The sequence below is a fragment of the Myotis davidii genome, unplaced genomic scaffold, assembly GCF_000327345.1.
Source record: "Myotis davidii unplaced genomic scaffold, ASM32734v1 scaffold187, whole genome shotgun sequence".
NCBI lineage: Eukaryota > Metazoa > Chordata > Mammalia > Chiroptera > Vespertilionidae > Myotis > Myotis davidii.
Window position 1 is genome coordinate 3,800,445 of NW_006383018.1, and position 12,609 is coordinate 3,813,053.

The window sequence follows — 12,609 nt, forward strand, 5'->3', positions numbered from 1 at the left end:
ACCCTATCGTCCATATTTTATACACCACATTCCCTACCCCTTCCCAGCACAGCTGATGGGACCAGCAGCCTGGCAAAAAGGTAAGGTATGTCAGTCAGATTCTTTCTTCCTTTTCGGAATCTGATGTAGGAAATACTGACAGGGCAAATGCTAGCAGTGGGGGTTAGAGCTGGAAGAATCCATGAGTTATTTGAAGTTCTGATAGTCAAAGGACCAGACAGTGCAACTGAAAAGTATCAATGAGGCCGAAACCGGTTTGGCTCGGTGGATGGAGCGTCGGCCTGCGGACTGAGGGGTCCCAGGTTCGATTCCGGTCAAGGGCATGTACCTGGGTTGCGGGCGCATCCCCAGTAGGGGGTGTGCGGGAGGCAGCTGATCGATGTTTCTCTCTCATCGATGTTTCTAACTCTCTACCTCTCTCCCTTCCTCTCTGTAAAAAATCAATAAAATATATTTAAAAAAAAGAAAAAAGAAAAGTATCAATGAGATGGAGAAAAGTCATTCGGGTCAGAGAAGAGCAGAGGTGCCAAGAGCAGGTGATGCACAGAACAGAGACAGAGCACTTATACTCTGAATGGCTTCCCATTTCCAGGCCACATGAAACAGCCCATCAAACCCCCTTTTCCTAAGGTAATGTCAGTACTTGCCTGTGTTATTGAAATCAAGTAAAAATTTTCCTAAATAGCAGAGGAGTCAGCAAGTCTGTATATATTGTGAGACTTTGTCTAGGCAAATATTCTGACTTCTAATTAATTTATTTCAAAGGATACAGGCCGTAGGAATAAACAGTGGGGAGGAAGTTTAGCTGTCCTTATTCGTAACTTGGCAGTGGAGGGAACCATTGCCTAAGCATCAGAAAATGAGCCACCATCAGGGGAAGATGGAGTGAGTTCCTACTGGGAAAATCAATGGCTCTGCAGACATGCCAACCACTGGCTGTGCCCACACAGAGCTGAAGAACATTTCTACTAAGACCTATAGACTCTTAACGTCTATATTTGAAGTTCAGAATACACTATAGAACGGGAGCACTGACTCCTTCCGTTCTAGGTGTGGGAAGGAGAGCTGCAGAGAGATTGCGGCTCATGCCTTGTGAGGTTGTGGCACGTGATGCTGAACTGATGCTGTTCCCACCACCTAGAGAGGACAGGGCAAGTCTCTCATCAGCACAGTGCAGATCAACTCTGCATCGCCTGAACTTACCAGAAGTAGGTCTTTGCCTTGTTCATCAATGTCGCTTACAAAATTCTCAATAGGTTGAGGAGATTTTGAGTGAAAAGCCTGCCTGGGAAGGGCCACATCTCTAGGCCAGTCCTCTTCTCCTGGGAGTCCAATTACGCTACAAAAGAAAACCACATGTGAACATCAGCATTAGCAGCTACGCAGAAGCTATCTTCCCACCAAATTCTAGACGAAGGTAAAGTCTAAGGGGCAGGCACGGGGGGCACAGAGCCCCGGAGCCCCTCACTTGTATGACTGGCAGGGTGCTCATTTCTCTCTGTTCAGCTGCAATACGGTGATCATGGATAGAGGGTAATCTCACAGGAGAATTGTAAAATCCGCTGGGAAGAGATAAGAGATTCCTCTGGAAGCAGACAGTAAACAGAAGAGATAATGAAGAAATGGAAAATATTCTATTACCAATGAGCCCTGATATACTGACAGGGCAGGACCTATGTATTAAAAGTAGACCCACATGGCCACAGAACATTTTCCTTTATGCCTAAGATTGCTTTTTGTGTTCTGATCAAGCACTTTGGCATTGACCTGCTTTTATGATGCTCTTGTAACATCATTTCTTAACACATAATCTTGGTTAAAGATTAATTCCCCAACTACATCCATTAGACTCAGACAAAAAGAAGAGGCTGAAAGGTATGTTCGTCCTGTGTTATGCAAACACTATTTTATAATTTAATATCAAAATTAATTTATATGTTTTTATTGCATAACTATTTCAAGGCATTCCAAAGTGAGCAAATAAATAAAAACAGTATTCATTTATGTTTTCCCTGAAAATGATTCTCAGTCCAGAAATGTGGACAGAGCATCAAATAATGTAAAAACAACACAGGCTTTGGAAACAGGCAGATCTAGGTTCAAATTCTACACCTGCCACTTATGGATAGGTAAGAAGAAATTGCTTAACTTCTATGAATTTCAGTGTCTTTTTTATACAATGAGTACTTGTCAACATCAATACATTACCCATTATTATTATCTATGTATTTATATTATCTATAATACATTAACAAATTAATCTAAAATGTGTTGGCACTACCACCTTAACATATGAACTGCTTGAGTTCTAGCAACGCATGATTTAAGGTTCTTCAGAAATACTGTAGATCAGTGGCTTTAAACAACATAATATACATTATGTAGATCTTATTTATAGCATTTGTATAGGCAGTAAAGTAGATTTGAACAAAGGAAATCAGGGGATGCAAAAACTTATGTCTCACATAGACTGATTAATTCTAAACTAAAAAATTATAATTTAGTGAACAGAATCTATGACTATTCAAATACTGACAAATGATTTTTTAAAAAAATATATTTTATTGATTTTTTACAGAGGGGAAGGGAGAGAGATAGAGAGTTAGAAACATCGATGAGAGAGAGACATCGATCAGCTGCCTCTTGCATATCTCCTACTGGGGATGTGCCCGCAACCCAGGTACATGCCCTTGACCGGAATCGAACCTGGGACCTTTCAGTCCGCAGGCCGACGCTCTATCCACTGAGCCAAACCGGTTTCGGCCTGACAAATGATTTAAACTACAGTTAGAAATGCTGCTGGCCTGCCGGCATTAGGGTCTTCTTGGTCTGCCCTCGCTGGGACTAAGGCCCAGAGGGGCGAGTTCTCCTGAATGGATTTCCAAGTTTCAGGAAGATGTGGTGCTAAATGTCATAGAATCTCTATAGGGCTTTGTTCTCCTTCCCTCACCTAAACGAAGCCCAGGTCCTAGACCTCCCCTGGGGAGAGCAGACAGTGTGTCATAACTGTACCCACCGGCGGGCGTCTGGGCAAAGACAATCCTGGCTCTGTAGGATAGGCTGGGAGAGCCATGTTATCGAGGCAGATAAAGACAGAGTCAGGGACATATTTACTGGAACAAATGAATGGAAATGGCAACTGTTCAAAATGTGCTTAATAGCAAGATCTAGAATAAGAGTGCAAAGAAGAAAAAACCTCACTACAAATTATTAAAGAAAATAAAAATGTATGAGGATGGGAGAGGAAGAAAAGAAGAATGCTTATTAAAGAACTTCAAAATTTTTCTTTCATTCATTTTTATTTTTTTAGCCATTTTTTATATTAATATATTTGCATACCATCACCAGTTAGTTACCTAGAAACTGGTTACAACAACTATTAGTAATAATTTAAAATCTTTTTATTTGCAGCTTTCAATATATTTATATTGAGTTAAATCTGGCAATATGGGCAGCTGAATGCTAAAAGCCCTCCGAAAAATAGGGACTCTGTATGTATATGTGGTATATAATTATATACATGTTTACATAAATAACTTTTAAAAGTGTTTGTAAGTCTATCACTTCCCCTGATCCCTCTAACAACCTCCCATGACACGTATTACCACTACTATTCAGGTATTACTATTTCTGTTTAATAGATGGGGAAACTGAGTTACAGGAATGAAATAGACTGCTAAAGCCACACATAGTGAGTTTAGCCACAGAGCCTGGAGTGAACCCAATTCTCTTCATTCCAAACCCAATATTTTGGTTCTAGTTAACGATGACTCTGGTCTTAAAAATGCTCCAAAATGCCACAGGCGAAAAGCATTCAGTTTCACTTTCAAAGTACTCGCTGTTCTTTGAAAGTATAAATCTTCCTAAACACCAACATTTTCCCCCCCCTTAAAGAATGTGAATGTAACTTTCTTTAAACATAATTCAGTTTCATACAGTATGAGCTTTTATGGCCCATGTGTGAGCGTGGTGAAATTCTGATAGGCCCATTAAAAAGTGCCTGCATCAAATTTCAGTATTTGGACAGCTGAATATAAGCCTTAAAAGCTGACATTTGTACCAGAAAGAATGACAGAGCACAAAACCTGTAACTGGCAGTGAAGGTGGGGACGGAAATCATTTTTCAAGTACTTGAGAAGTGACACTAGGGTGCAGTATTGTCCCTTTTCTCTACGCCAAAGTAATAACTGCAGTTAGAGGAAACAACCAAGAAGTAAAATCTAAGAGCATAGAACATGTAGGACTTCATGGCTTCTTTCCGCTTGCAACCCAGGGTCTCAGGCCTTTGCCAAAGGTGGAACCGGCTTTCCCTTGGAAGCAAGTCAAACAGGCTGAGCAAAGGTTGCTCCTGGTCCATCTCACTGGCTACGTTAAACTCAGGGGCACCAACAATGTTAACAAGATCGCAGACACCAGTGCTGGCGGTAGCCCAGGTGTCCAGGTGGTGTCAGTAGCGAAAGCAGGTGAAGGGCTTCACTGCCTGGCAAGCTGCTTTCCTTCCCACAGAGGGTCTGACTTTCCCACGTCCCACTTAAAAATCACATACACACCAACTATATTCAACAGTGATGGGAAGAGTAGATGGAGTTCATCACTCAATGACAAAGAACTGGACATTCAGAAGCCAGTTCTGTCCTGAACCACCCATCGTACAAAGTGTTCAGAAGCAGCAGTAGGAACAGCAGCTGTGGCAGTTGCCTTGGACCCAGGCAGCCACCGACAATAAAACGAGCAAATGTTTTTCAGACCTCAAAGCCACCGGGTCCTGACTCAGCAGTGGCACTGGTGCTAACAGATGTCTACGGGAGCTGTTTCCAGTTACCCAAAGAACAAAGTCAGGTTCCGGTTGTGTTCCAACTGTTTTAAGCAGTCATGCTTGGAGAGATGGGGTTAAAATAGAATCCTTTTCTCCAGGGGTACTTCTCCCCAGTTTTACAGGCTACAAATATCATAAAAATCACCAGGATTCTTAGAAAATGTCTAAGACCAATGATCAGGGCTTTTTTTATGTGTTCTACAACTCCCACTTTCTTCCTACTCCACCCCAATTTTGATGGGACTTGGCAAATACACAAATCCCCAAAGGATGCCATACTGCATGCTTTGTGAGAAGAAAAGCACCCCCCGCTTTTTTACATTCTAGATACATGAAAGCATCCATACCCTCACATGCACACATGCAGACATGAATGGAACTCTGCAAATCAGCGAGGAGCTATGTAACGGACAACTGGAACCAAGGAATTGAAGCACAAGGAGGGAACATAAAGAGAATTTAAGCCCAAAGTTTCATTTCTCAGGTAAAGAAGTTGAGGAACAAAATGGTTAAACAATTAATAACGAATGATAAAATTTCCCTTCATTTAAAAAGCATTTACTACGCAGCAGGCACCGTGGAAGCTCTTTTTAGGGTATGTTAAATGACTTACTCAAGATTACAGTTATTTAGCCACAGACATAGGATTAGAACCTAGGATTCTCATTTCTTATCGCAGTGCTCCAAAGGAAAATGGGTTGTGTCGCATTTCCCTTCGTCCAGGGAAACAATGCCAAACCAACCTGGATGACTAAAGGATACTCAATGGGGACAGGAAGCCCAGTGGGCAGGGATGGGTTACCAGGCCACCAAGCAACCCACTTCTGATGGTGGATGCATCTGAAATGACCCCAGGCAGGCAACACACCTGAACTAAAGAACGGGAGGTCAGCCAAGCAAAGAAAGAGGAGCAGTGCAACAATCCACACGAGCAACATACAAGCCTCCGGAGCAGAGCGGTCAGGCCACCCGTCATGACGGGCTCTGCATAAAACAGCAGGTCTACCGTGTCCCCACTCACCACACAAATAGTAACACTGTCTGCGGCAGCAGCTTGGGGCAGGAAAGACAAGAGATAAACGCATTATGTGAACGTCAGAGGAAAGTCCCCGTGAATGTTCTAATGCTATGGGCACTGGTGTAAAATTACAGTTATTACTTACTCCAAGATTTTTCCTAGTTGATCCACATCTGAACTTCCACGAAAAAGAGGCCTACAAGAATAAAGATACATATTAAACATACTGAATTTTCTCAGGTTCATTTCAATCATGTTTGTCATTATCATTGTTTAACAAGAAACAAAATATTCTGTAAGGGTGGGGAAGTAAGGAATCGAGACATTTCTTGAATGTCACTTACGGCAAGAACCTCTCATGAATAACTGCTGGTGCCCGGTGGCCACGTTTCATAATCATGACAATCCTACTCACGGTCACTGGAACAGCAGTGCCACCATCACACACAGGCCTTGGCTGCAAAGTTCCACTTAACTCTGCGACAGGTGGAGCAGGTCACTGCCCTAGTCTCAAACCAGGGGTATGCGGTGTTCTTTCCAACTGATTTTGGTCAGATCCTCCTCAGGGCACCCTTTCCTCACCACTAGGCAGGCAGTCATAATACTTCCTCGTGAGTCTCTCTCCTTCCACTTGTCCCAAAGGCTGTGGTGAGCTACCTCTGGGTTGCTGATTGTACCACTTTCTCCCAATATTATGGCAGATAAGCATTACAACTTCAAAACCCTAACTCTGGGCTTCAGAGGTGTTTGTGAACACACAGCCCCCATTGCCTACACTGAGCATTTCACTGGCTGTGTCTGGTCAGCAAGCCAAGAGAGAACAGAGAGCACTAGTTTAATCTGATGAGCTCGTAGAGCAGCTTTGTCACCATGCCAGCGCCCCCCCCTCCTCCCCCAATGAAGACGTATCCACAGAGGCATGAGTGAAACTACCTTTGAGCATCATGGAGGAATCTAAAGTACATACTATATTAGCCATGGCTCTTGGGAAGCACACCAGGCAGACCAGTCTGAATGGATGTCATTCCTGGGCAAAGGCATTAGACCTTCTCTTTCCTGGGTGGACTCGGAAACCCAAGCCTGAAGCTCAACAGCAGCCTGGGCTCACACCCTCACTCTTTTAGTTTCCAGCTCCCTTTTGTTGTTGCCCCTTGACAATATTTCTAATATTTTTTGCTGGTTCCATTATGCATTTAAGCAAATGCTTGCTACATTTTTTTTTTTACTTCTGCCTAGAAGTTTTAGCAGAGAACTTTCAAGTCATGTAGTCCCCCATCCTGCCAGGGCCGGAGGTGCTTGCCATCCAGGAATGAGAGCTGGCCCACCAGCATGGCCTCCTTTGATACAGAGAGCGGCAAGTAAAAGTCTGACTCATAACCACTCTTTTGTGAATACTTAGCAAAACCTCCTATGGGAATACAAGAAACATGGAGGCAGCAATTCAGCGTATAGATCAGAACGACTTTTGCCACCTAAGGAAGACCTGGCATGTGACTCTGAGGTCTGATAACTTGGCTTTGTAGCACATGTGGGTTGGCTTGACTTATATAAAACCACCGAACTCTGGCTAAAATTAACCCCTAAAGAATGGATCTTTGCATGTAAATACACAGTCACAAGACAATGGAAATGGGGCAGAGGCCAAACTGGAACCAGGATTCTCACCTGACCCAGTAGTTGGACACAAAGGTGATCAAACTCCAAGAACCGCCTACTGACTTCCTGGCTGAGAATTCTGACTATTTTGTATGAGCCAGTTTTATGAAAGAGGGTCAGGAACATGGAAAGGTATAATGGATTCAGAGGAAGGCTGAAACCTTCCAACAGGATGAACTCTTGGGTGTGCTAGGGTGGAGTATGAAGAAGTGAGAGTAGGACTGCTCCAGGGGCTGCGTGTGACACATTCTGTTTTGAAATAGGGCTCTGAGGGAAAAAGTCTGGCTGTATCAGGTCTCTGAGCTGTGTGCAGCATGTAATGAAGAAACAAGGGCTGTACTTTCATTGATATTATTTTGAATATTTCCTCCTTCCTCAGGTTAGCTGAGTTAAATATCCTTTAATTCATATAATTTATGGTATACTTCAGGTGGACAAATATGAACATAATGTTTGATTATATTCTTTTTTATATATTTTTATTGATTTCAGAGAGAAAGGAAGCGGGAGACATAGAAACATCAATGATGAGAGAGAATCATTGATTGGCTGCCTCCTGCACGTCCCCTATTGGGGATCGAGCCTGCAACCTGGGCATGTGCCTTTGACCAGAATTGAACCCGGGACCCTTCAGTCCGCAGGCTGATGCTCTATACTCTGAGCCAAACCGGCCAGGGTTGATTATATTCTTTGGGTAGTGGTGAGGAACAGTTTGGTTCTACTGCCTTGAATAATTTTATAATTGTGAGAATGATTCAGCTACAGCACACACATGCATGAGTTGGTCTTGGCTGGTAATTACCATGACATAGAGCTGAGCTGGAAGGAAGTAGAGGGTTGAAGGAGCCAAGTTGGGGGGCGGGGGATAAAAGACAGTGAAAGACTGAGGCTGAGAGAGAGATGGCCAGATAGAGAGACAAGCTGAGGAGGTCCAAAAGAACTCTGAACTGTTTCTTCCCCCTGTCTAAAAATGTGCCCCTGCTGGAAACCTTTCTAGAGGCCCTGCATGAAGACTGAAGACGGGAGAGGAATGTTCAATTACATACCACGAGACAGAGGCTCATAAAAGATAAAAAGCCATGCATTTTTTCCAAATCATTGCAGGGAAAGAATCCACTAAGCTATCCCATCTTGTCTGGTTTTAGACATAAACCTCCTCACAGGTGACACACTCACTAATTCTTTTTAACTAATTATATAAAGATAAAATTAGCAATAGAGATATTCTACCCAGAGTAGTAAATTTGAAGCCTATTTTTACTGTTTTAAAAAATATTTCTTCCTTATATACACACTTTCTTTTAGGGGGTGAGGGGTTCAATAATGAAATGGAAAGATTACACCTACCAAAAAAACATTCCCAAATAAAGACTGCGCAATTGCTTTGGCTGGAGAAACACATTAAAAATCCTTTTATTACACAGGACAAGACTTAAAAGTCAGGAACTTTTGTGCATTTTGCTATATCAAAAACTACAATTACTTACTATAAATGACTTTCCAGTAGTTTAACCAAATGCTTGGGTAATGGTGCACAAACATTATCTGCTAAAGACCTTTGTTGAATCTAAATGTCATGAATCTCACTTCTAATTTTATACCTCCATTTCTTTTCTCTTCACCTCACTATGGTCCTCCTTTTTCTATGGAAGATTTTCTCCACACTTACTCTTTGAGGCTGTTCCATTCTATTGCATTAACCTGCGCCCCTCGCCCCAGTCCCCCTCCCCTTCTGTCTTTCACGGCCCTGAGCCTCTTTCTATTTGGAATTCTCACATAAACTACAGAGGAGCCTACTGGAAGGTCTTTCCCATCCTACCCTTTGAAAGCAATTTATTTGACAAGATAAACAAAATTTGGGGGGAAATACCTGAAATTGAACATTGCTATAAGTTTTTATGAAAGAGAATTTTAGGTTATTTCCAAGCATTTTCCTCAAGTATTTTCCTTCACCATTATACTTGATACTAGGCAATGCTGATAAGATAAACTCTATGAAAGAAATACATTTTTTATTTATACATATAAGCATTTTTTTCTTAACTAAAAGGGGATTATTGCAAAATATAATAGCAAGATTGCATTCAAACTATAGCAAAGTCAATTCTCTTCTCAGATCACCTTAGGCACAGTCATGCCAAAACAAGTATGGTGACTGGGGGTTTTTAGCAAGGATTTCCCCCGTGGCTTTTTTGAATTTGTGAGAGTTTATAAGCCTTAACGTGTCCACGCCTTTAATATGCTGATTGTGTTTAGGGCATTTGTTGACTTGGGGAAGGGCATGAACTTTGGTGATGGACATCCTGTGTGCGAACCCCTTCCAGCCAGTTGTCCCTGAAGGATGTTAGGAAAGTCTCGTAGCCTCTTTGAACATACCTGCTTCACCTGTAAAATGTCCAGTTTACAGACCTACTAGCAAGTGGCAACCAAATACCCACACACTTTTTCACACTCATACATGGTAGCTATCTCCTTTGTTCCTGGCCACCGTTATACACAGATGATAACGTAAAGTTTTCATGTGGTGAACAAGAAAGGAAGGGGACATTAGTCACCATATGGTGGGTGTCCAAGGCATATTTAAGACTTCCTCTGAGCTCACTATATATTCTCTGCACCTGTTACAAGTCCTACACCTCTATCACCAAGAAAAGAAAAGAATAAATGTCAAAATTTCCAAGAAGGATTAATTAATTTTGAATTGGCAATCTAACTTCTTCTATATGTTATTTAGCTAAAAACTCCTGTATCAGGGAAGAGAATTTTCTTGGGTCAAATTACAAAGGAACTAAGTTTCAGATGACATGGCTTTCTAAACAAACAACAAAAAGAACATATAACTATCCCTCACAATCTCAATAAACAGTGGAAAACAACATTCAGAAGCAGGGTATGTCTTCTAGCAGATGAGAAGTGTATGCTGATGTGTCTGTTATAGAAAGGAAATGATTCATGCAGAATGGAAGATGACAGATTCCGAATAGTTATAATACTTTCATTGTACTGAGAAGAAGAGGAAGTCACAGATCAGCCTATAGAACACCTCTGTAACCTGCACTTGACCTGCAGCTATGTTTTAGCTGTTATGTTTCATGATTAGAAGAGGACTTTTCCATATTCATAAAATGACCTTTTGAAAAATATGACCTAGGGCAGTGGTCGCCAAACTCATTAGTCAACAGAGGCAAATATCAACAGTACAACGATTGGTATTTCTTTTGAGAGCCAAATTTTTTAAACTTAAACTATATAGGTAGGTACATTGTTATTAACTTAATTAGGGTACTCCTAAGCTGGCCTTTGCTAAAAACGTCCTCAATCTGAGGGGTCGACCTCAGCGAACGTACCCCCACTTCTCCTAACACCACTTCTTCAAAATAGACTCCCCCAGGCCGAAAACCGACTTCTCCGCATGGGCTACTAAGTTTCAATCACACTGTATGTGCTCGCCTGCACATGGTATTTTGTGGAAGAGCCACACTCAAGGGGCCAAAGAGCCACGGTTTGCCGATCATTGACCTAAGGAATGTCTACTCTTTTATACTTGCTCCCATGTTCAGTTCTAGAGCTGATATCTGTTAAAAATATTTATTATCTTACATTAACACCTATTTAAGAAACCAGATTAAGCAAAAAAGCAATTAATTGATTTATTTTGTAAACACTAACTCAGTGATCACTCATTAAGCACATAGGGCTGCTTTAAATGCTGGGAGAAAGCCACTCTCCAAAAATATGTATTAAATAACATGTGGCCTTAGTATATACTAAACAGATATTTAAATTATGTTATACATTTTAATACAAATATATTAAAATATAAATATCTATAAATAAATATACATCTATATAGTACATACTACCATAAAATCCTTGTCCCCATGGGAGACAAGATATATAAACACAGGACCATGAAGCAGAGTTCATCTCATTTTGGGAGATGGAAGCCCAGGGAAATCATTTAATTTTTACTGGCATGATGGGAGGCAATCTGACTCTAATGAGCAGCGAACAGCAGTGCTTTAGAAAGATTAATATGGCAGAGGTTTACTGAGCCAATTGGAAGGGCTGGGGATGGAGTCAGGAAGGCCAACGGGAGAGGTCAGAGGATGAGATGACAAGACCCCCAAAGTAGGTGGGCAGAAAAATGGGGAAGGATGCGAAGACATTTAAGGAAAGAGGATCAGAACTTGGAGAAAGACTGTTCATGACTTGGAAAAAGAAGCATGATTTTAAGTTTGTATTATTAGTAAAGTCAGGCTGAAAAGTGGGGAGAGGAGGCAGGGGTGCAAACAGACTGGAAGATAATAAGCTTAGTTTTAAACTTGTTCCTTTATTATAATGTATACAACAATACTTATGAAATCTGAGAATGAAAACCATACAAAAAAGGTAATCATACCTGAGTATTGTCCACACAAAAACTGAGTATTGTCCATTCAAAAACATGAATGCACACAGCAGCACAATTTATAACAGCCGAGAAGTGGAAACAACCAAATGTCCACCAACTGATGAAGGGCTACACAGAATATAACAGAACTATACAAGGTGGTGCTTTTCACTCAGGCATCAAAAGGAATGATGCACTGATACAGGCTACAAATGGATGACCCTCAAGGATGTTGTGCTAAATAACGGAAGCCAGTCACAAAAGAGCATGTATTTATGGTGTGATTCTGTTTGTATGTATAGAGGAGGTAAACCTATGGAGTCAGAAAATCAATTAGTGGTTGCCTAGGATGGGGCACCTTGGGGGGAAATGAGGAGTGACTGCTAATGGGCATGGAGTTTCTTTTTGGGTTGATGAAAATATTCTAAAATGGACTGTGGTGATGGTTGCACAACTCTGTGGATATACTAAAGTAAAAACCATTAGATTGTACAATTTGCATTAGTGAATTGTGTGGTATGTGAATTATATGTTAATAAAGCTGTTTAAAAAACATAGTTAAGCAGCAAGAGAAAGAAACTCAGTTACCTACAAGGGAGTACCCGTACGACTGTCAGCTGATTTCTCAACAGAAACTTTGCAGGCCAGAAGGGAATGGCAAGAAATATTCAAAGTGATGAATACCAAGAACCTACAACCAAGATTACTTTATCCAGCAAAGCTATC

The 12,609-nt window shown here is 41.4% G+C and overlaps 1 protein-coding gene across 1 annotated transcript in view; it reads right to left on the bottom strand.

Moving 5' to 3' along the window:
- Positions 1 to 12,609, bottom strand: part of CDK6 (cyclin-dependent kinase 6) — a 205,728-nt gene that overhangs the window by 4,946 nt on the left and 188,173 nt on the right. The window contains exons 5-6 of the mRNA XM_006779264.2: positions 5,980 to 6,030; positions 1,204 to 1,339 (exon numbers count right to left, since the gene is read on the bottom strand). Of these exons, the coding sequence (XP_006779327.2) occupies positions 1,204 to 1,339; positions 5,980 to 6,030 (187 nt within the window). The remainder of the gene's footprint in view (positions 1 to 1,203; positions 1,340 to 5,979; positions 6,031 to 12,609) is intronic.